This window comes from Mesoplodon bidens (genome assembly GCF_964165515.1).
Source record: "Mesoplodon bidens genome assembly, chromosome: 10".
NCBI lineage: Eukaryota > Metazoa > Chordata > Mammalia > Artiodactyla > Ziphiidae > Mesoplodon > Mesoplodon bidens.
Genome location: NC_138172.1, coordinates 49,255,611 through 49,278,261, shown reverse-complemented (window position 1 = coordinate 49,278,261; position 22,651 = coordinate 49,255,611). Strand labels below are relative to the sequence as shown.

Sequence of the window (22,651 nt, the reverse complement as noted above, 5' to 3'; positions counted from 1 at the left end):
TAAATGGACAAAGAAGGTCTCTGGTAAGAGGCGACATCCGAGTTGAGACCTGGGTGACAAGAAGCCAGAGAGTTCCTGCGCCGAGGGACCAGCAAGAGCAAAGGGGTGAGAGCTCAGGGAGGTCGGGTCAGCAATGGAGCAAGCGTGGCCAAAGCGCCACGAAGGGGAGGAGAGTGATGAGCTGGGGGTGGGCAGGCGGGTTTCACCCCAAGTGCCGTGGGAAGCACTGGTTTTCAGCAAGGAGTGAGACACCCTGGTTCCTGGTTCAGAAAGATTCCTCTGCTGTGTGGTAAATGGCTCACAGCATTAAGTCCCCAAGTGATAAACAGAAATGTCACCCTTCCCAGCAGGGCTGTTAAGAGCATTAACTGAGATAATGCATATTAAGTATCTGGCACACAGTGGACGCTCAGTGAACATTAGCATCCTTTATTATTCTCTGAAAACAAATCCTTAGAAGCCATCTCCCTAGACTGACTTGGAAATGAGCAAACTGGAGTTTAAAAACTCACCCAAGTTCCACTGGGCAATCAGAGCCAGGGTTTCAGTGGTCAGCCACCAGGGGGACGTGCGGCCTCGGGCAAAGGACTTCACCCTGAGCTCCGGGGTCAGTACCCGCACACACTGAATAAGGAACATCCACCTTACAGATGTCACTGAGATGTCCTTGAAGCACCCACAGACTGTACACTGAAGAGGCTCAAAATTAACTGACGGTCATTAGTACGGCTGTTCCTGCCCCCTCTCTCTAGCTCTCGTTCACCACTAGCTCATGCACTTCAGGGAGTTTCATAATTTGAACTGAGAAACTGTTCTTCTTCTGAGAGGAGTGAAAGTAGCTTGGAGTAGGATGGAAGAATCCTCCAGATATTTTAGGTCCCCCTTTCCAGACACCTCTGCTGTTGAGGCTTTATCAAAATTCAATACTAAAATTAAAGGATAAATCTTCTGATTTTTTTTCTGATGTGTTTTTAAATAATGTTTGGAATCACGGCCATTTAAGATATTGCAAAGGCCACTGTGATGGGTGTGACTCTAAAGCCATGGTCAAAGGCCGACAGTAGACCAGGCCAAAGCACCAACCCATTGGCGGGAGAGGGAGAATCAGGGAGAGAAGATGCAAGGGGTTTGTGACAGTCCAAGTTAGAAGGTAGTTTCATTAAAGAACGAAGGAAGACTTCCCTGGTGGCCCAGTGGTTAAGAATCCGCCTGCCAACGCAGGGGACACAGGTTCGAGCCCTGGTCCGGGAAGATCCCACATGCCGCGGAGCAACTAAGCCGGTGCACCTCAACTACTGAGCCTGTGCTCTAGAGCCTGCGAGCCACAATTACTGAGCCCACGTGCCGCAACTACTGAAGCCTGCATGCCTAGAGCCCGTGCTCCACAACAAGAGAAGCCACCGCAATAAGAAGCCCGCGCACCGCAACAAAGAGTAGCCCCTGCTCACAGTAACTAAAGAAAGCCTGCAGGCAGCAATGAAGACCCAATGCAGCCAAAAATAAAATAAATTAAAAAAAATTGTTAAAAAAAAAAAACAAAGGAGGCAAGCTGTGCTTTCCCACAAGGCCATACCTGGGGTTCTCGGGGCTGGAAGAGGGCCCTCTTTTCTCTGACGAGTCTGCAGTCCTCTTTGTTGCATCCTCCTCCAAGCCCTGATTCTTGGCAGCCACTTCAGCAGGAGCTGAGAGTTCAAGCATTTCCTCATCCTGCTGCCTGGCCCCGCTACTAGAAGCAGCTGTCCTGTCCTCTAGGACAACAGCCTGGGGCTGACTGGATAGGGCCTTGCTCACAGGCTGCAGGAAGGCATCGAGTTTCTGTTCCCGGCAATCTGTGCGGACCATCTGGTGGGCATACACCTTGTCGCCACTTCCAGCAGTAGATGAGAGGGTCACACCTGTTGTGGATTTAACCACCTCCCCAGAGGGGCCAGTAAGACCTGGTAGTAAAGTCTGTGTCAAAAAAGAAGACAGGGGGAAGAGTCAGTGTATGAAGGAGAGAAGCACAGGTCCCAAAATGGAGTAAAAGCTAGAACCAGGTACATCATTACAGAATTATTATAGAAGCAATTCTGACCAAAATTTGAAGTATGAAATTAAAAATACACAAATATAAAATTCAGCTAAATCCTTATAATTTAAAAACTGGTTTGAGGGCTTTCCTGGTGACGCAGTGGTTAAGAATCCGCCTGCCAATGCAGGGGACATGGGTTTGAGTCCTGGTCCGGGAAGATCCCACATGCAACGGAGCAACTAAGCCCGTGCACCGCAACTACTGAGCCTGTGCTCTAGAGCCCATTAGCCACAACTACTGAGCCCACGTGCCACAACTACTGAAGCCCGCGTGCCTAGAGCCCATGCTCCACAACAAGAGAAGCCACCACAATGAGAAGCCTGCACACCGCAACAAAGAATAGCCCCCGCTCGCCGCAACTAGAGAAAGCCCGCATGCAGCAATGAAGACCCAACGCAGCCAAAAATAAAATAAATAAAATAAATTTATCAAAAAAAAACCTTAAAAAAATAAAATAAAAACTGGTTTGATATAAAAATACTAGTGTAAAACTCTCATATTTTTGTCTACTTTTTATTTTTTTGCTGCCATATTTTATTTTTTTATTGTGGTAAAGTATACATAACATAAAATTTATCATTTAACCATTTTCAAGTATACAGTCCTGTGGCATTAAGTACATTCACACTGTTGTGCAACCATCACCAACATCCATCCTCCCAAACGGAAACTCTCTACCCATTAAACAGTAACTCCCCATTCTCCCCTCCCCTCTAGCTCTGGCAACTACCTTCCTACTGACTATTTTTAAACATACATATTTCCTAGGTCTGTCCACTGGAAAGGCCTGAAAGCTATGACCCACCCAGTAGCAATGAGGTCCCCCGATCCCAGATTATAGTGTCTAAATGCCATTCCCCACTAAAATAAACCAGAGTTCCTTGGAAAAGTGGCCAATTCCAGGGCTTGGGCTGGGTAAGTACAGAGTGAGCCTACAAACATCCTGTCTCACCAGACACAAGAAAACTATCAAAAACTCATGGAATTGGGTCAAAAGGACAACAGCCCCAGCCTGAAGGGGCTTCTGCTGGCCAAAGATGGAATAATTTGACTACAACTGATTGAATTATGATGCTTGTTAACAACTATGACAAAATACTAAAAGAGAGAAAAATGGAGAAGAAGCAAAAGAGGGAGGGAGAGAGGAAGAGACAGAAAAAAGTCATTAAATGTTACTGGACATTGCTAGGACACCAACCCATTTCCCTGCAAATTGATCATCAAAGGCATAGAACTCAGCATTTATCCTTACTTTCTGGTATGAACTGTATTTCAGGATAACCTGATAGCTCTAACAAATGAGTGAAAATTTTTCTGTACAGAAAATTATAGCTTATTAATAAAGAAGAAATAATAAAATCAGAAAATCATAATCTTGCAATCCTAATGAAATAACTGATGCAGGCAATGGTCATCAATGAATGGTGAAACCTTTAAGCTAATCACTAATAGTGAACTTCATGGTGAAGGAATCAGGCTGTCACCAGCTAAGCCTGCTGAGAAATCTTAACACCAGGATGATAGAACAAGCCATCACGCGCCTCCTGCTGGGATTTGATAGAAAGTACATGGCAGGGGCTTCCCTGCTGGCACAGTGGTTTAAGAATCCGCCTGCCAATGCAGGGGACACGGGTTCGAGCCCTGGTCCGGTAAGATCCCACATGCCGTGGAGCAACTAAGCCCGTGCACCACAATGACTGAGCCTGCGCTCTAGAGCCTGCAAGCCACAACTACTGAGCCCGCATGCCACAACTACTGAGCCTGCGCACCTAGAGGCTGTGCTCCGCAACGAGAAGCCACCACAATGAGAAGTCTGCGCGCTGCAACAGAGTAGCCCCCGCTTGCTGCAACTAGAGAAAGCCCACGTGCAGCAACAAAGACCCAATGCAGCCATAAATTTTTTTAAAAAAAAGTACATGGCATCACCTATCACAAATTCTTGCAAACATTTTTTTTAATCTGAATATAATCATACCTCTAGATCTAATTTTCAGTTTATAGGAAATATGGAGGATTGAAACAAGTTGAAGGACACTAAGAAGAAGCAATCGGCTAACCCAAAATGTGCATTTTTCTACAGGACACCTTCAAAATAAGCTAATAAGGACTATAAGCAAAAAAGGTAGGGTGATCTTCCTAGTTTCAAAGAGACATAACCAAATACATGAGTGGAACTTGACTGGATACAGATTTGAACAAAGCTACTTTTTTTTTTGGCCGTGCCACACGGCTTGCAGGATCTTAGTTCTGCGACCAGGGATTGAACCTGGGCCCATGGCAGTGAAAGCACTGAGTCCTACCCACTGGAGTGCCAGGGAATTCCGGAACAAAGCTACTTTTATAAAAAGATATTTTTTTGAACAATTGGGGTACTTGAATATGGAGTGGATGTGAAATGGTATTATTACTATTAATTGTATTAGGTGTAAAAGGACATTGTGATTGTATAAGGAAAAAAAATGTTTTTAGATGCATAATGCAGTACTAGGGGAAAAATAAGTGCCTGGAATCTGCTTTAAAATACTCCTCCCCAGGGACTTCCCCAGTGGTCTGGTGGTAAAGAATCCGCCTTCCAATGCAGGGGACTTGGGTTCGATCCCCAGTTGGGGAACTAAGATCCCACATGCCATGGGTAACTAAGCCCGTGTGCCACAACTACTGAGCCCGTGCACCTCAACTAGAGAGAGAAAACCCACATGCCACAACTAGAGAGAAGCCCGAGTACTGCAATGAAGATCCCGGGTGTCGCAACTAAGACCCAACGCAGCCAAATAAATAAATAAATAAATAAATAATAAAAATTAAGAATTAATTAAAAATACTCCTCCCCATCCCCCACCCTCAAGTGGGAGAGGGAGAGAGAAAACAAAGATGGCCAAGTGTTGATGGTTTGTTGAAACTGGGTGATAGGTACATGGAGATTTGCTGTATTACCTGCTTTTCTGTGTGTTTAGAAAGATTCAGTAATAAAGAGTTAAATAATAATTAAAAGTTACAGTAGCAACTCTGCTCAAAAAGGAAAAAGTCTCCTGGGACAGTTTAAAAAGCCCTTGCGATGCACTTACTTCATTTGCCTGTGCAACTTCCACACGTGGATTTTGGGAGGCAGAAAGTAACACAACTACTTTGCAGACAGTAATTTTAAAGTCCTGAAAAGTGAAATACCTTGTCCAATACGACAGAGTTGGAACAAACTGCAAGAGCCGCCAGGGTTCCCGATTTCCATACCAAATGGCCTCACAGCAAACCAGGGCTCTTGCTGTACTAGCCCCTGGAGTGGAGTGCAAGGCACAAGCTGGGGAGCAGGACGAAGGTGACCCACAGCCAGAAGGTCAGGAGCCAGGGCAACCTGCTGTTAGCAGGGCAAGGTGTTCTGCTGACCCCACAGGAGCAGGGACAACCTGAGTTTGGAGCCCTCCACGCAGAGCAATGCACCAACAGAGGGAGGCCCTCTGATCCAGAAACCCACCTTCCTTCTAAAGACACACTGGTCAGGACGATGCAGAGTTCTTTCGGGAAATAAAACATAATCTAACTAAATGAATCTGCCTCATGCAAGATCAGACAAAGAGGAAAATTGAGAGGTTCTTTTCCCAGTGGAGCGACAGACTCCTCCTGGATCTCTGGTGAACCCCTTCCTCTGGGCCTCTCCCCCAACTCCCCACCAGCCAACCCATGTCCAGGTGCTGGCAATTCCAGATTTTTAACTATTAGCGAATGGAGCCACGTCCTCTGCTCAGACCCCCTCCCCACTTGTCCCAAGTCGCTGTGGGTTTCCATCCACTCTCCAGGCCACAGCCAGAGAGCTCTTCATAAAATGCAAACCAGGGCTTCCCTGGTGGCACAGTGGTTGAGAGTCTGCCTGCCGATGCAGGGGACACGGGTTCGTGCCCCGGTCTGGGAAGGTCCCACATGCCGCGGAGCGGCTGGGCCCGTGAGCCACGGCCGCTGAGCCTGCGTGTCTGGAGCCTGTGCTCCGCAACGGGAGAGGCCACAACAGTGAGAGGCCCGCGTACCACAAAAAAAAAAAAAAAAAAAAAATGCAAACCAGATCCCATCAAGTCAACGTCTAAACTCCTTACTCCTTAACTTACTGATAAAAACCTCTCGATCTGGCCTGAATTCTGCAGTGAGCGTAGGCCTTCAACACGCAGGCTCCGCGTTGCTTAACCCCGGCTGCACATGCCAGCACCCGGCAAAGCTTTTAAAAACTACTGATGCCCAGTCCCCACCCCCTGAGATTGATTTATTGGTTTGGGGAGGGCCCAGGTATTATCTAAACGATTCCCAGGTGATTCTAATGGCAGCCGGCATAGAAAACACTGACTCAGCATGCTGAGCATTCAGATCCTCAACACCTGTTCTCTTGCACCCGCCCCGCCCCCCACCTCTCCGAGGCCTGTATCCCCGTCCTTTCCTCCGCCAGAAACGCCCTGTGCACTCCTCGTCCCCTTCTGCCCACCTAATTCCTTCTCAGCCTTGGGGGCCCAGGCGCCACATCCCTTCTTTCACATCTCTAAGGCCCAAGCCCAGGACAGGAGCCCCTCCTCCCTCCTCCCAAGTCTCTGTTTTTCTCTCTCATGGGGTGGAGACCGTACCCAGCAGCACCTTGCCCATGGGGGAGCCTCAGCACATATTTGGGGAGGGAGCAGTAAAGGATGCTGAGCAACAAGAACGGATAAAAACCACCTGCCAGTTATGGAGCACACCCTGTGCAGCTCCTGCTCCAATGGCTCACACACACCCCATCCTCAGCCCCAGCAACCTCCAGGCGTGCGGACCCCAGGGCTGCCCCAAGTGCGTTCATTTCGCTGCTGGTCTCCCACCTAGGTTCTTTCCAGGTGGTAACCGTGAATACTCTTATGGGAAGCACTCATCTGCTTGGTCACTCGGAAAGTTTTCTGAGAAGCAGGGCTCACAGAAACCCACTCTCTGCTTGCAGGACCCAGTGTAATTTAACAGGGAAAATGTTTCCATTTCTGTAGTTTTGGTGTCTGCTGTGCTTCTGATGAACCCATCCTCACTATGAACACAGTACAGGACTGCCCAGAAATGTTGTCATCTCAGAACTGGGACAGGAGATCATATTATCAACCCACTATTTTACAGATGGGAAAACTAAGGCCCCAGAGAGGGGGAGCAGTTTATAATCAAAGCACTTAGAACCTGGATAATTGTAATAAGATGAACAGTGCCAGGTCCTGGACCACTTTCCATCTGCTGTTCACCAACCACTTGTAACCGTCCTTGGATGTGGGGGTGACCACTTCCACCTTTACTGAGGGGGACACGGAGGCCAGGGAAGGTTAGTCACATGGCAGTAACCGAGGTCTGACACGAGAGGCCCCGCCCTCCCCCCCTGCCTCTCCAGAGCCTGGCCCCTGCACTCTGCCCTAGGTATGCGGAATCAGCCTCCTCTGAACGTCTCCGGTGGAGAACGCAGGGGAGCGGCGCCCTACTCTGTTTCAGACAGCTCATTTTCCTAGGAAGGCAGTCTAAGGTCAGAAGGAGGCAGAGAGAAGAACTCAGGGCTTATGACTCCAGGCCCAGGAATAACACCACAAAACCTTCACAGTTGGGTTCAAAGAAGGAAATGCTGCTGAAAGAAAGTCCTAAAGCAACCGTCAAAAACCTGGGCTCTCACGTGACAGGGCACATTTAAGGTGGCAAAGGCACCAGAGAAAGAGCTGGGTGAAGTGCCCCCACCTGGGTGAAATAGGTCCTGGAGGCGTTGGAGCCCAGGAGCCTACTCTCAACGTGCTGCTGCACCCGCTCCAGGATGCTGTCCTCGTGCAGGAAGTGAACTTCGTGCTTCGTGGGGTGCACGTTGACATCCACATTCTGGGGGCTGATTTCTAAACTGGCAGGAAAAAAGAGAAGAGTTACCTCACATGGTGAAGAATGGGGGCGGGCAGTTCACTCACGGTGTATGTGGTGGGTGGAAGACTTGAGGCCGAATGACACAGCGGTTAAGACTTCAAGGTCAAGTCTGAGTGACCTGGGTTCAAATGCTGACTCTGCTACTTGAGAGCTGAGTGGCTGTGGGTAAGTTACAGCATCTTTCTATGCCTCGGTTTCCTCACTTGTGAACTGGACATAATACATGGTGGGGATTAAACTCGTGTAAAGCACTTCGCACATACCCAGCATGTTTATCAGACGTCAGCTGTTATTATCACCTCTCCAGAACTAGTGGAATTTCTCATTACATAACCCAAGGCCAAGGCACTTAACTTCTCTGGACTGGTGCTCCCATCTGTAACCATGAACCTGTCCCTATTTACTGCTCAGTATTACATGGAGATCAAAACAGTATATGTGAGAGAACTTTCTAACATTAAAATGTAATACAAAAGTCAGTTTAGAGGCTGTGCCAGCTATCAACTTATTGCCTCAGGCCAAATTCACCATTCACTGCTGGCTCTGATAATGGAGCGTTGTAGTGTGGATCTTTGTAGGTAGAGGGCACTGGACAGACCCTGGAGAAGGAAGGGTTTCTCTGCCAGGTTCGGGCAGGTTCCTCCTGGTGCAGGGGCAAGACCTTATTCACCTTTGTTTCACTAACACACTGCCTGGCACAAGGGAGCCTCTCAATGGGATTGTGCAGGAGTGAATAAATAAAGGAAACTTGTACCCTTTACCTGTGAAAAGGGAAAGAACAACCTGTGCCAGTGGGGTATGGGATTCACTCTGACCAGGCTGATTAGCAAGTCCATCTGTCTCAAAGAGGACCGCTGGACAGAATTACTCTTCCTTGTGAGTCTTGGGTAAGGAGTTCAGAGCTGCATTACCTGAGGTACAGGAACGGGTGTGTGTTTTTGGGCAAATATGCTGCATACACCGTTTCTATGGCTTTTCTTAAGGAAGCTGACTCTACCAGACGATCTAGAAAATAAAAGTAATTAGCTCAAACCTGTCCCAAGGGGTGAGGTGACAGGTACACACCTACACTGTGCCATGACATCAGCTCAGGCAGAACACCTCTGGGGTGACATCCACATCAGCCCCCTTTACCATTACGACTCCTCAGCATCTCACTGTGGGATTGGGGCTCTCCTCTTACCCGAGTAGCAGGAATGCGACAGGGCAGTCAATTCTGCCTCCCCAGTCCCTTCCCCCTGCCAGTCCAGGTGGACCACGTGCCCTTGCTCAGAATTTCATTCTGCAAATACATCATGGGGACCTACCACACGTGCCACAAGCTGGGAGACAAACTCTGGTAAATAAACCTAATTCCAACTCCCAGCGGTAAGGACCACAGGGGAGGGAGCAGCTACCTCTGCTCAGGGACCTCCAACAGTAGGGGAGCCAAAAGGAGTACTTAAGGTTAAGAGTGCGTTTTCCAGGCATTTCAGGTGGTAGAAATATCTGAATGCACGTTGAAGGTAATTTAGGAAATGAGGCAGGCTTGAGGGGGTGGAAAACAATAAAAGCTGGGAGAGATAAGACTAAAATCAGGGCTTCCCTGGTGGTGCAGTGGTTAAGAATCCACCTGCCAATGCAGGGGACACGCGTTTGAGCCCTGGTCCGGGAAGATCCCACATGCCATGGAGCAACTAAGCCGGTGCTCCAAAACTACTGAGCCTGCACTCTAGAGCCCGTGTGCCACAAATACTGAGCCCACGTGCCACAACAACTGAAGCCCATGCACCTAGAGTCCGTGCTCCACAAGAGAAGCCACCACAATGAGAAGCCCGCATGCCACAACTAGAGAAAGCCCATGTGCCACAAATACTGAGCCCACGTGCCACAACTACTGAAGCCCATGCGCCTAGAGTCCGTGCTCCACAACAAGAGAAGCCACCACAATGAGAAGCCCGCATGACACAACTAGAGAAAGCCCGTGTGCAACAACAAAGGCCCAATGCAGCCAAAAATAAAATAAATTTTTTTAAAAAAGGAGCTGCTTTCAAAAAAAAACGACTAAAATTAGAGGAAGATCTTCATACAACACAGCTCTCTTTTCTCCTCAGACCGATGACCTGCTGATGACCTGCTGTCCTGCGTTGATGGAGCCAAGGATATGCCACATCTTTTTATTTCCAATGAGAAGACCGGCCGTGATCTTAGCAATGAGGAGACTATTATTCTGAGTGCTCACTACATCACCCACAGCTGCCTCAATAATACACAGCTGCTGTACTGTGTAATCTGACAAAAGGACAGCTGGAGCCCCTCAGCTGAGATTTCTGAACTTGAGATATGACTAAGGAGTGTTCTTTGTCCCTGCCACCTGAGTGAGCCTGCCCAGTGTGTAGATAAGTGAATGACACACATAAGAGTCTGACCTAACCTCTAAAAAGTCTACAAATAACAAATGCTGGAGAGGGTGTGGCGAAAAGGGAACCCTCCTACACTGTTGGTGAGAATGTAAATTGATACAGCCACTATGGAGAACAGTATGGAGGTTCCTTAAAAAACTAAAAATAGAATTACCATACGATCCAACAATCCCACTCCTGCGCATATATCCGGAAAAGAAGAAAACTCTAACTCAAAAAGGCACCCCAACATTCACAGCAGCACTATTTATAACAGCAAAGACATGGAAGCAACCTAAATGTCCATCAACAGATGAGTGAATTAAGAAAATGTGGTTTAGGGACTTCCCTAGTGGTCCAGTGGCTAAGACTCTGCACTCCCAATGCAGGGGGCCCAGGTGCAATCCCTGGACAGGGAACTAGATCCCACATGCTGCAACTAAGACCTGACGCAGCCAAATCAATAATTTTTTTTAAAAAGAAAATGTGGTGTATATATGTATATACACAATATTACTCAATCATAAAAAAGAATGAAATACTGCCATTTGTAGCAACACAGATGGACCTAGAGATTACCATACTAAGTGAAGTCAGAGAAAGACAAATATTATATGATATCACTTACATGTGGAATCTAAAAAATAATAAAAATGAACTTATTTACAAAACAGAAAGACTCACAGACAGAAAACAAACTTATGGTTACCAATGGGGAAAGTGGGGAGAAGAATAGGAGCATGGGATTAACCAATACACACCACTATATATAAAACAAACAACAAGGATTTACTGTATAGCACGGGGAACTATATTCAGTATCTTGTAATAACCTATAATGAAAAAGAATCTGAAAATATATATATAGATGTGTAACTGACTCACTTTGCTGTATACCTAAAACTAATACAATACTGTAAACCAACTATACTACTTCTTTTTTTTTTTTGGCCGCTACGCGCAGCTCATGGGATCTTAGTTCCCCAACCAGGGATTGAACCCAGGCCATGGCAGTGAAAGCGCTGAGTCCTAACCACTAGACCGCCAGGGAACTCCCAATTAACTATACTTCAATTAAAAAAAACAAATACTGCCTGCACCTGAGATACCCTCTCCCTGTATCCTGCTGTGCAATTTCTGATGGTGGGCCTTGACATAAGGAGAGAACAAAGATCTGCCCAGGGCCTGCTGGTAAAGGCTCTGAGGCCAGCAGGCGAGCAGGCTGAACTGGCTCCCAGGGACCTGGGATACCGTCTCCTGGGCACCCTCTCACAGGCAAGAACCAGACTCTCCAACTGTCAGCCAACAATGAGCACATGTGAGAGGGCTGAGCAGACTGAGGGCAGAAATTAAACCACATTTCGGCATGTTTCCCCGGGTGTAATCAAACCTGTCCATGAGGAATTTTTCCATGGCCCCCTAAAGTTCCCTGTGGATAGATTTCCCCACGTGGCTCTTTCTCACTTACGATTGATGAAGAGTAAGAAGATGCACTTCTTCACCGAGTAGTTTGCATTGGATATGTAGCCATTCATTTTGAAGGCGAGGGTTTTATCCTCACACCCAACTTCTATCAATTCTCTGATTGGAAAAGAGAAATTTTGAGGCTTTGGGGAAAAAATGGAAAATTCACACTTTCTAAAGAATCAGAGTTGGAAATATCAGGGCTCCTTCCCATAAACTGACTGCCAAATGTGGACCCCTGTGACTTGGTTCATTGAGATCCCCGGGGCCCTCCCATCCATCCGTCTGTCCATCCATCCACCCACCTACCCACCTAGCTAGTGTTTTCAAGCACTTATAATATGTCACATGCCAAGCGTCACCGTCACTGCTAGGACACAGCAAGTCCAGGCTCTGAGACCTTATTTTGCCGAAACTTTTATGTATCTTAGTAACTAAGTCCCAAAGATGAGATTCCAAAGAACTCATCTCTGCTGAATTCCTCACTCTGCTGATGGGCACCACGACGGGGCTCCTGTGTGGTGCTCCCCAGAGTGTGTTTATGGGGAGGGGAGGCTAATAGGTGAAAGGAGGTTCTCCCACAAGCCACATGCATTTCTGCCCGAGGGCCTCACAAGTGCTGGTCCCTCTGCCTGGAAAGCTCCCACTGCTAGCTAATTAATTCCTCTTTATCCCCCGTAACTTGGGGACCACTTCCTCAAAGAGCCTTCTATGACAATCCCTCTCCCCAACCACAGGAGATCCCCCCACCTTATACTTTTCCTTTAAGGCATATAGCACAGTCACTAATGAATGGAGTAATTATTTCCTGTGTCTTTCCAACTAGAATATGAGTCCTCTGATGGCAAGAATCCTTTCTGCTTTATTCCCTACTGAATATCTCTACCACACAGCACAGCACCCAGCAAGGAGCACTTGCTCATTAAGCACTTGCTGGATGGATGGAGGATGCTTTGCAGGCAGTGGTGTGTGCTCCCAATCTGAGCAGAGGGCACAGCTCGCCTTTCTTCCACCACACGGTGAACCAGCAAACCCTCTCTTCCCCAAAAAAGAGGCTGGTGTTCTGGAAACATATTTTGGGAACTGCTGCTCTCTTACAGTCCCTAGGAATCTCATAACAACTAATTCTGAGTCTTAAAATTTGGTCAATGAGCTCCTAAAAGTTTCACTGTACAACAGAGCTCCCTTTTTGCTCTGGGAGCACAGCTGTAAAAACAATTCCTTAATACTTAATTAGTAAGAAAAGGGTAATTAAAAGCAAATTGACTGTTCCATAGCTAGGAACATGGTTTTATTCCAAGAGTGAGTAATTTGTCCTTCAAAGTAGAAAAGTGAGTTCTAGGACTATTGCTCCTGCTTTTAATATTATTGGAAAAAGTGAAGTCAGGGGCTATCTAGTTCATCTGTGTACCCCACCCCACCCCCAGCATCTGGTGCACACCTGGCATATAGAAGGCTCTTAGTATTTTTCCCCTCAGAGTATGACACAGGAACTTTGGGCTTTGCAAAGTCCTGAGATTTAGCTATGGATCTGTGATGGAAACAGTGGTTTTCACCCACAGAAGGGAGTGCCGTGAAAAATCTATAATAATACAAGCAATTTTCCCGCTTAGGCTTTCCTTGACAATGAAGGTTTGGTGACACAAAACTGCTTGCCACCAGACAGGCAAGTGTTTAAGGGCAGAAACATTTTATTTGTCTTTATAACCTTAACTTCTGACACAAAGACTGGAATATGGGAGGCAATTAATAAATGTTGAATGATAATAAATGCAATCCTAAAGTGATGATAATGAAAATACAAGGACAAGAGGGAGCACTGGAAGAATTCTCCTATACTGGAGATATTTTGAAGGCAGAGATCTAGAGAGAACACACTGATTCATAGCCAGAGCATCTAGGAGATGACATGCACCCAAGAAGGGTTGATTCCATGAAATAATCTGAAACATGACACTAAGCCTGAAGCATGAAAACAAGCCTGCATATTTGGTTAAAGCAAACTCTTAAGGCAGGTGTTAACAGATTCCAAAATAATGTGACGGAACGCAGAGTTTTAAAAATATAAATTATCAACATACCGGCTAACAGCATTTCCAAAAATGGAGCGAATGTTGTCCACGGTTGTGGCATTGGGCAGTGTCCTGACGTCGGCTACCGTCTCACCTTGCTGATAAACAGAACAGAAGATCCAACTTACTGTCTCACAGGGCTGACTGAAACACCGTAACCTCATCTCCACGGGCAACTATAAAAAAATCCTTTCTTCTTTTACAATACATAACCATCCCCTATAAATCAAGAACTTACTTTTTTAACCGAGAAACTAATGCCTGAATTGTGTACTGAATACCTGGCAGAGAAAAAAACAAAACAGTAAAAAAAGAGTGGCCAAGTGCAGAGTACATGCCCCATTTCAGTTAAACAAACTGGTGAAGTAATCTAAACAAAGATATACACAAACAAAAGTATCTTTAAATGTCATATTTTACCCACAGGAAAATAAACCAACAGAGACGACATGAAGATATCAATGCTAAATGTGGCAGAATCGAATAAAAAACAAAAAACTTTGCTTCTATACGTTGCTGACTAGACTCAAGGATATTTCAATACAATCTCCTCGTTGCCTACAGTTTTATTTTCACAAACTCAAAAGATCTGGGTTGCCTCAAAGACATCTTGAGAATGTAGCCTGAACACCCCCTGCACTCTGTTGTTCTGTCTCAGAGTCCCCAACACACCCCCTCCCCACCCGCTTCTTCTCCCCCGAGGTCCTGTCCTAGTATCTCCCAGCCTTTTCTCAGTTGGCTATCATTTACTACTCCTCCCTCCATGGGCCCCAGGACCTGGAGGATTGTGTCTAGCCAAACGCACTTATTCAGTAACAATTAGTTCACTTATCACACCTAGAACTAAAACAGCCAACCAGAACTCCTCTATTTCCAGGAGCTAATTAATATTGTGATACTGATTCATACGATTCCAGGGGGAAAAAAGCAAAAAAACTTGATGTGTCTGTTCCACTTTAATAGAGGTAAATGTTTTACTGATTTTAATTTTTGTAGCAATACTGAGAAATAGTTAACACACCTCTGTCACAATTCAAGGACACGCAGGCTCAGAGAGCCATGCTGGGGCCACTGTACTAGCAGGTTAAGTCAATCCTGGACATAATGTTGTTTTCACCTGCCCTGAGTCCCTTCTCACTCTGTTAACAGCCCCTAGTCTTCCTTTGGGACACTACCTCTTCCCCATTTCACTTGATATATCCTTAGACTGCCAGTCAAGAAATCTTCTCCCCACAAATGTGGGCACACGATGGGGGGACCCAGGCTATGCCAATAAGATGCACTCTCCCGGGAGACAGGCTCTTGAGCAGAGTCAGGAAAGGAATGAAAACAGTTGGAGCAGGGCCACTGTATTAAATCCCTGAAGCCACCCTGCTTCTTGTTCTCCCCAAGGAGCAGCCGTCCACACACTTCTTTCCACTTGCTGAGTCACTCCTCGCCTTTCAATAAACGTCTTTTGGGCTCAAGTTAGTACAGTCAGTTTGTTTTGCCTGCCACCAAAGGACCCTCACTGATACAGAGACCAACTCCTGCTCTCTCCTGGGGACATGAAAGACAACCCAGAATTGGTGACTAAACCTTGACCAGAAACAATCTGTAGGCTAGTACTGCTGCTTACCATCTAGCTCAGCAACTGTTCTCAATTTCTAAGCAGCGGAACACATTCCTTTGGTGAGAGAGTGATTCAGAGACCCCCGCCCAGATTTTGGACTGTACCTGCCGACAACTTCCAGAATTTTCCCATACTCTTCACTTGGATTTTTTAAAGCTTTCCTCCTTGTGGATATGTTGTAAAAAAGGTCCTCTACCTGAATAGAAGATTAATTTTTCTTGTAAACTCACAGAAATAGATGGAAATAAAGCTGGGTCTTAAGGCAGAGAATCCAACTACATTTACCACCAGCACAGTTCTAAGCATTAGGGGAGGGGCAAGAGATGGGGCAGCCTTAACAAAAGAAAGAAGGGATATTTCACCTGCCTCCCGCTTCACTCACTGATTTCTCAGATAGGTACTGGGGGCTACCTCCGTGTCAAGGCTCTTTGCCTTGTGCTGGGAATAAGAAGACAAATGAAGCACAGTACTGCCCAGAATAGCACAAGATTTAGTGGGGCAAACATAAACTTATAAACAATTACAATACCATATGACATTCAAATCTATTTTGCAAACTAAGAGTAATTATCAGATCTTTTAGGGGTTCTTGGAAATTACACTGTGGTCCCAGGTACAGGATTCCCCCTTAACGTGCACTGCGAAGTACACATTCATTTCGGCCCCCACCACCCCCTCCACCTGCCTCATCAAGCCCAGGGCTTGGAACCTTCGAGGAGATGTGCTCTGGCTGGGGCTGAGGGTGGTAGGGTGGCATGTGTACATGACAGTGGGGTGCTTTATGGGATCTCGGAACGGGAAGAGACCAAATGTGGCACCACAGAAATAAGGCAGTGTAACAGACTCCTAATTAATGATACAATCTGTTACTCAGAGCCCTTTGAGTGGCAGATATTCTTCGTTACATCCTTCCTTGATAGATGAGCAAAGTGAGGTTAACAGACATTAAATGACTTGCCTCTGGACACACAACCACTGAGTGGCAAGGCTAAGACTCTGACTTCTCAACTGGAGCCAAGCTTAAGGTTCTTTCAATGCCAGCTACCCTGCCACAGACTTCTGTGGTCTCAACAGAAGAAACTCCCAGCCTCATAAAAAAAAAAAGGAGGCGGTGGGCAGGCTGCCATGCCACAAAAGTCAATAATCATTTCTCTTTCTTACAGGGTGATATCTTGGGGCTCCCATTAACTAGTAAATATTCATTTTTTTAATCCTTTGAGAACTCAAAGACAATTTTGTTTTTTACTTCAATATTTATACAAAGCTCTCTTTCAAAAATTTCCCCTCCCGTGTACCACTCTTACTGTGATCTGGGTCCCTTGATTGCCTGCACATGGTTTAGGTGGCGCTTTCAGCTTTCCATCTGAGTAATGTGCTCTATCAGAAAACATAAGAGATTACTGAGAGCTAACAAAAAAAAGAACAGAAACTTACCCGAAGAGTAAAAAAGTAAATTACACCAACAATAGATTAAAATATAGCCATGTTATAAATTGTCTTAGTTACCGGTTTCCTCTATTTTTCCACTTCCATAACCATTCTAACTGGATACCAAAGGAGGGGGGAAAAATCCATTTTTTGTTTTTTGGGGTTTTTTTGGCAAATATTGCTTTTTAGTTCCTGAGTTCTGGGCTACAAACAATAGTTTTGTCATTGCCTAAGATGACTGTAAAATTTTTTTCAATCATTCTGCAATCATTTATTGAGGGGCTACCATGTTACCAGGCCTGTAAGCTCCCTGTAATAAAGGCAGGCCTTGGGAGGTTCTTGATTTAGTGAGGGGATAGACTTTTCCCTTAAGTGTAGAACAAGGTGCTACATGATCCAGAGTAGGAAAACATTTAGCCTGGGGTGGGGGTGGGGGAAGTGTCACAGAAGAGATGACAATTCACCTGGGCTCTGAAGCAGTATAATCTCAGGTGGAGAGAACAGGGAAGACCATCCAGGAGGGGAAAAACATAAACAAAAGCAAAGAAGCTTTAGAATATGCAGCAGCTGAGGATGTGTGGAGGGGAGAGGCTGGGAAGATGGACTGAGTGCATTGGGAGGGTGCTAGTTGCTATGACAATGACTCGATTTCATCCTGCCACAGAAGAAGAGCTACTAGAGGTCCCAAGCAGGGGCATAACACCCCAAAGGCAAAGAAATGGAACCTGTGTCCCAGACTATTTCAGAAGACATTCACTCACAAGCAGCTCCCCAGTTTGTCAGAAGGGATACTAATCATATCAGCCCAGCTAGGTCCTAGGGCTATTACAATTTGCATCGAGTAAACCCGCCCTAGCACCAGTGCTGCAGACTCTGAAATGCTCCATCTTCCATTACTGCACACACTCAACTGTTAAAGAGGGCTGAGAAACAGGCAGAACTGCCCTTTGTTGAAGCTATTTTCTATACAAACTAACAATCTGTGTGATAAAAAAAAAATTCTGTTTTTTGGCGTGAATTAGACACTCAGTACCCATCTTTCACTAGGGAATGGCCAGTGCTTATGAAAACAAAGGTGTGATTTTGATTCCCTGAATCCCCTTTTTGTTCTGTTCCAAGGTCATTCAACAGCCTCTGAAAACTGTGCCAACATAAGAGACAGCCAGTGGCCACCTGTGGGAAGGTGCGGCGGGGGGGCTCAGAGCGGCTAAGGAACCAGGATCCTTCAGCACCCCAGCCACGGCCCCATAATCAGGCCAAGGCGACATCCTGACAAAGGGCAAAGGGGCAGAATGACATCACAGCTCCCACGGACTCAGAATTCCTCTGTGTAACAGACACCTTGCTAGGCACTTGTAATCTGTTACATCGTACCTTTCACGAGTCCATAAAGTAAGATTATTACCTATGATGATCCCTGTGGATTATCAACTAATCCAAAGGCAGGAAAGAAAAGTTACCCAAGATCTAGGCCAAAAAAGATAACATTGGTGTTCAGATAGGATTACTTTGAGATACAGGCAAAAAGCACATTTCAGGATGAATTTATACACATAGCAGAGGACAGCACTATACCTGTATGCACACTTCCCGTCAGCTGTTTTGGATGTAATGCTGACGTGAGCCACATGGCTTATGCTGGCCAAAGCCTAAGGAAAAAAAAAGGAAATGGAATGAAAGAAAAACCCACTGCTGGGTCACCCCATCTCATCATTAACGGAGAAGTTATCTCAATTGCCTCTTCTGTTTTGTATTAACAAATGGCAACAATGAGCACTCGCTTTGATGACTTTTTTTTTTTAAAAAAAAAGGAAGCTATTGAGTTGATTCTGTAGCATAATTACTTGAACAAGGGAAAAATATATATATATAAAAGTCCAAAAGGAAGCATACCCAAGCATTTGTGTTTTGTTTTGTTTTTTTGGCTACACCGCACAGCTAGTAGGATCTTAGTTCCCCAACCAGGGATTGAACCTGGGCCCTCGGCAGTGAGAGCACCGAGTCCTAACCACTGGACTAGCAGGGAATTCCCCACCCCCAAGCATTAACGTTAACCTTAATAGCAACTGTGTTCAGGTGTAGAGTTATAGGTGTATTTAATAGTCTAAATGATTTGTCTTCTAACAAGTTTAAAGCCTGCCTTCAGAAATGGATCATGGAAACGCTGCAAATAAATAGTGCTGTATACTATTATTCAAAACTGTTTTCTGTAAGCAATTTTATGTTTAGAAATATAAATTTAGGGACTTCCCTGGTGGCATGGTGGTTAAGAATCCCCCTGCCAGTGCAGGGGACATGGTTTCGAGCCCTGAAGATCCCACATGCCGCCGAGCAACTAAACCCATGTGCCACAACTACTGAGCCCTCGTACCACAACTACTGAAGCCCGCGCACCTGGACCCCGTGCTCCGCAACAAGACAAGCCGCCACAACGGGAAGCCCAAGCACCTCAACGAAGAGCAGCCTCCGCTTGCCGCAACTAGAGAAAGCCTGCGTGCAGCAACAAGGACCTAACATAGCCAAAAATAAATAAAGTTTAAAATATATATATATAAATTTAAAATTATGCAGGGACTTCCCTGGTGGTCCAGTGGTTAAGACTCCGTGCTCCCAATGCTAGGGGCCCGGGTTCGACCTCTGGTCAGGGAACTAGATTCCACATGCCGCAACTAAGATCCCACACCGGGCAACGAAGATCCCGCATGCCGCAACTAATACCCAGCCCAGCCAAATAAATAAATAAATATTTTTTAATTATGCAGTTAAGACTGAACAAATTAAAAGAAAAAAAAGACCATTTTTTTCCCCTTAAAATCAGGATTGGTTTGCTAGCCCTTTGGAATCTGTCTCGCCTTTCCCAAGGACACCGTAGCATAAAAAACTGCAACCCAGGCACTGTGATGGGGTCTGTGTGACAGCACCTCAGGAGACAGTGAATACAGCTGTGGGAGACTCAGTTCATTAACAAGGACCATGGCTCAGGCTCAGAGATTACCAGGTCCTAGCTGGATTTCCCTGGTGTATGTAAGTGAGCGAATTTTCATCATTAAAAATGTAAATGAGGCTTCCCTGGTGGCGCAGTGGTTAAGAATCTGCCTGCCAATGCAGGGGATACAGGTTTGAGCCCTGGTCCAGGAAGATCCCACATGCCGCGGAGCAATGAAGCCCGTGTGCCACAACTACTGAGCCTGTGCTCTAGAGCCCACGAGCCACAACTACTGAAGCCCGTGTGCCTAGAGCCTGTGCTCTGCAACAAAGAGAAGCCACTGCAATGAGAAGCCTGCGCACCGCAACGAAGAGTAGCCCCTGCTCGCTGCAACTAGAGAAAGCCCGCACGCAGCAATGAAGACCCAATGTAGCCAAAATAAATAAACTAATTAAATAAATTTATTTTTTTTTTAATGTAAATGGTTTTGCGACCTGTGGTAAGGAAGGACTTTAAATACATCCAAAACTACAATGCTACCCAACGCCAGGAAAAGAAAGGGCCACTGGCAGATGGTCCTGATGCTTCAGGGGCCTTTGTACCGGCACTGGAGCAAGAGGACAGGAACACAGACTCTGGAGTCAAACTGCCAGGGCTCAATTCCCCATTCTGACACTTCCTAGCTGTGTGCCCTGGTCATGTTTCTGAAAGTCTGTCAGTTCCCTCATATGTACAACATGGTAATAATAATAATAGAACCTACTCTACGGAGTTGTTAAGAGTGAAAGGGTTAATACACACAAAGGGCTGAGAACCATGGATGGCACACAGCAATCCCTCAATAAATCTTCCCTATTTAATTACAAACCCAAAGATACCCTACAGCTGGGCTATGGCTCCAGGAGGCCATGCGCTTAGGAACTGACTCAGAAAGTTGCAAAGCCAGAATGAAACTGCTTTGCTAGGGCTGACCTGAGGCCTACTTAAAGTCAGGGGGGCCTCAGGGTACACAGTCTGATGCTGCCCCTACCTGGAACAACCTGGGGCTCACTGTGAGCCAGAGGGTGCTTGAGACTACCCGGATTTGATCGAAATTGCAGTGACTGGGTCACAGCTGCCTTTTAATTTAAAAAAATCAAACAGGGAATTCCCTGGTGGTCCAGTGGTTAGGACTCAGACGCTTTCACTGCCAGGGCCCAGGTTTGATGCCGGTTGGGGAACTAAGATCCCGCAAGGCGCTCAGAGAGGCCAAAAAATAAAATAGAATAAAATAAATAGATAAGTCAAATAAAAATAAACTACATTCACATGATAAAAAATCCAAAAACTACAGAAAGGCCTAAAATGAAAAGTAATTGGCCCCATTCCCCTCCCCCACCCTGGCTCTCATGTCCCCCAAATAACTACTCCAAACAGTTTCTCTGAAACTGAGGAAAGGAATACAGCCCTGCCAACACCTGGATTTTAGCACAGTGAGACCCAGTGACACCCATTTCCCCTAACCTCCAGAACTGTAAGATAACAAATCTGTGTTGCTTTAAACCACGAAGGTTGTGGTCATTTTGGGGGCAGCAATAAGAAACTAATACAAACTACTTGAAAAGGATACATATCTTTACTCACGAATGTTATTTCTATAAATTTATCCTAAGGAAATAACTGAACAAAACACATTGTATGTACACGAATATTCACCAGAGCATTAAACACGAAAAAAATGGCAAAGAGCATAAATGTTCAACAGGAAATTATATAAATAGACTGCAGTATGTACAAGTAATAGAACAGGGACTTCCCTGGTGGCGCAGCGGTTAAGAATCCGCCTGCCAATGCCGGGGACACGGGTTTGATCCCTGGTCCGGGAAGATCCCACATGCCGTGGAGCAACTAAGCCCGTGCACCACAACTACTGAGCCTGTGCTCTAGAGCCTGTGAGCCACAATTACTGAGCCCGTGTGCCACAACTACTGAAGCCCATGCGTCTACAGCCCATGCTTCACAAGAGAAGCCACTGCAATGAGAAGCCCGCGCACCGCAACGAAGAGTAGCCCCTGCTCGCCGCAACTATAGAAAGCCCACGCGCAGCAACAAAGACCCAATGCAGCCAAAAATAAATAAGTTTATAAAAAAAAAGAACAGTATGTAGCCATTACAATTTATGTTGCCCTACATATATTGAATGATATCTTTATATCCACAGAGTATTGTCATAAAAATGTAAGATACTATTTTTATCCATTTTCTATTTAATATATCCCTATGATACATCATATAATTTCATTCACAGATATTTCAGAATATAACTTAAAAGGTCTCAAAAAAAAAAACCCGATGAAACTATTTTTATACCAAGAAATTTAACAGTACTTTCTCCTTAATACCATCAAATAACCAATCTGTGTTCAAATATCTGTCTCAAAAAAGTTTTAGTTTGTGCAAATCAGGATCCAAGTAAGATCAATACATTGGAGCTGGTTCACATGCCTCTTAAATCCCTTCTAATCTATGCTTCTTCCTCCTTTATCTTTTCTCCCCCATGCAGTTTACTTTACAGGAAACAAGTCTTTTATCATGTGATTTCCAGTCTCAGTACCATTTACCATGCTCCCTTGCTCCTTGTATTTTTCTGTATATGGGTACTTGGATCTAAGTATTGGTAAGATTCACATTTGATTTTGGACAAGAAAACTTGGTAGATGGTGCTATCTTCTTCCATCAAGAGACCTGGGGGGTCTCTGTAGATACAGTTTATGGTGTATTAAGTATTTATGGATAGGGAGGGTGGGAGGGAGGGAGACGCAAGAGGGACGAGATATG

General features: G+C 45.6%; 1 protein-coding gene across 1 annotated transcript in view; it reads right to left on the bottom strand.

The window, feature by feature from the left end:
- MLH1 (mutL homolog 1) overlaps positions 1 to 22,651 on the bottom strand; it is a 57,937-nt gene that overhangs the window by 31,529 nt on the left and 3,757 nt on the right. Inside the window, exons 4-12 of the mRNA XM_081245805.1 lie at positions 18,484 to 18,557; positions 16,785 to 16,857; positions 15,585 to 15,676; positions 14,107 to 14,149; positions 13,878 to 13,966; positions 11,801 to 11,913; positions 8,863 to 8,956; positions 7,778 to 7,931; positions 1,574 to 1,950 (exon numbers count right to left, since the gene is read on the bottom strand). Coding sequence (XP_081101931.1) covers positions 1,574 to 1,950; positions 7,778 to 7,931; positions 8,863 to 8,956; positions 11,801 to 11,913; positions 13,878 to 13,966; positions 14,107 to 14,149; positions 15,585 to 15,676; positions 16,785 to 16,857; positions 18,484 to 18,557 — 1,109 coding nt within the window. The remainder of the gene's footprint in view (positions 1 to 1,573; positions 1,951 to 7,777; positions 7,932 to 8,862; positions 8,957 to 11,800; positions 11,914 to 13,877; positions 13,967 to 14,106; positions 14,150 to 15,584; positions 15,677 to 16,784; positions 16,858 to 18,483; positions 18,558 to 22,651) is intronic.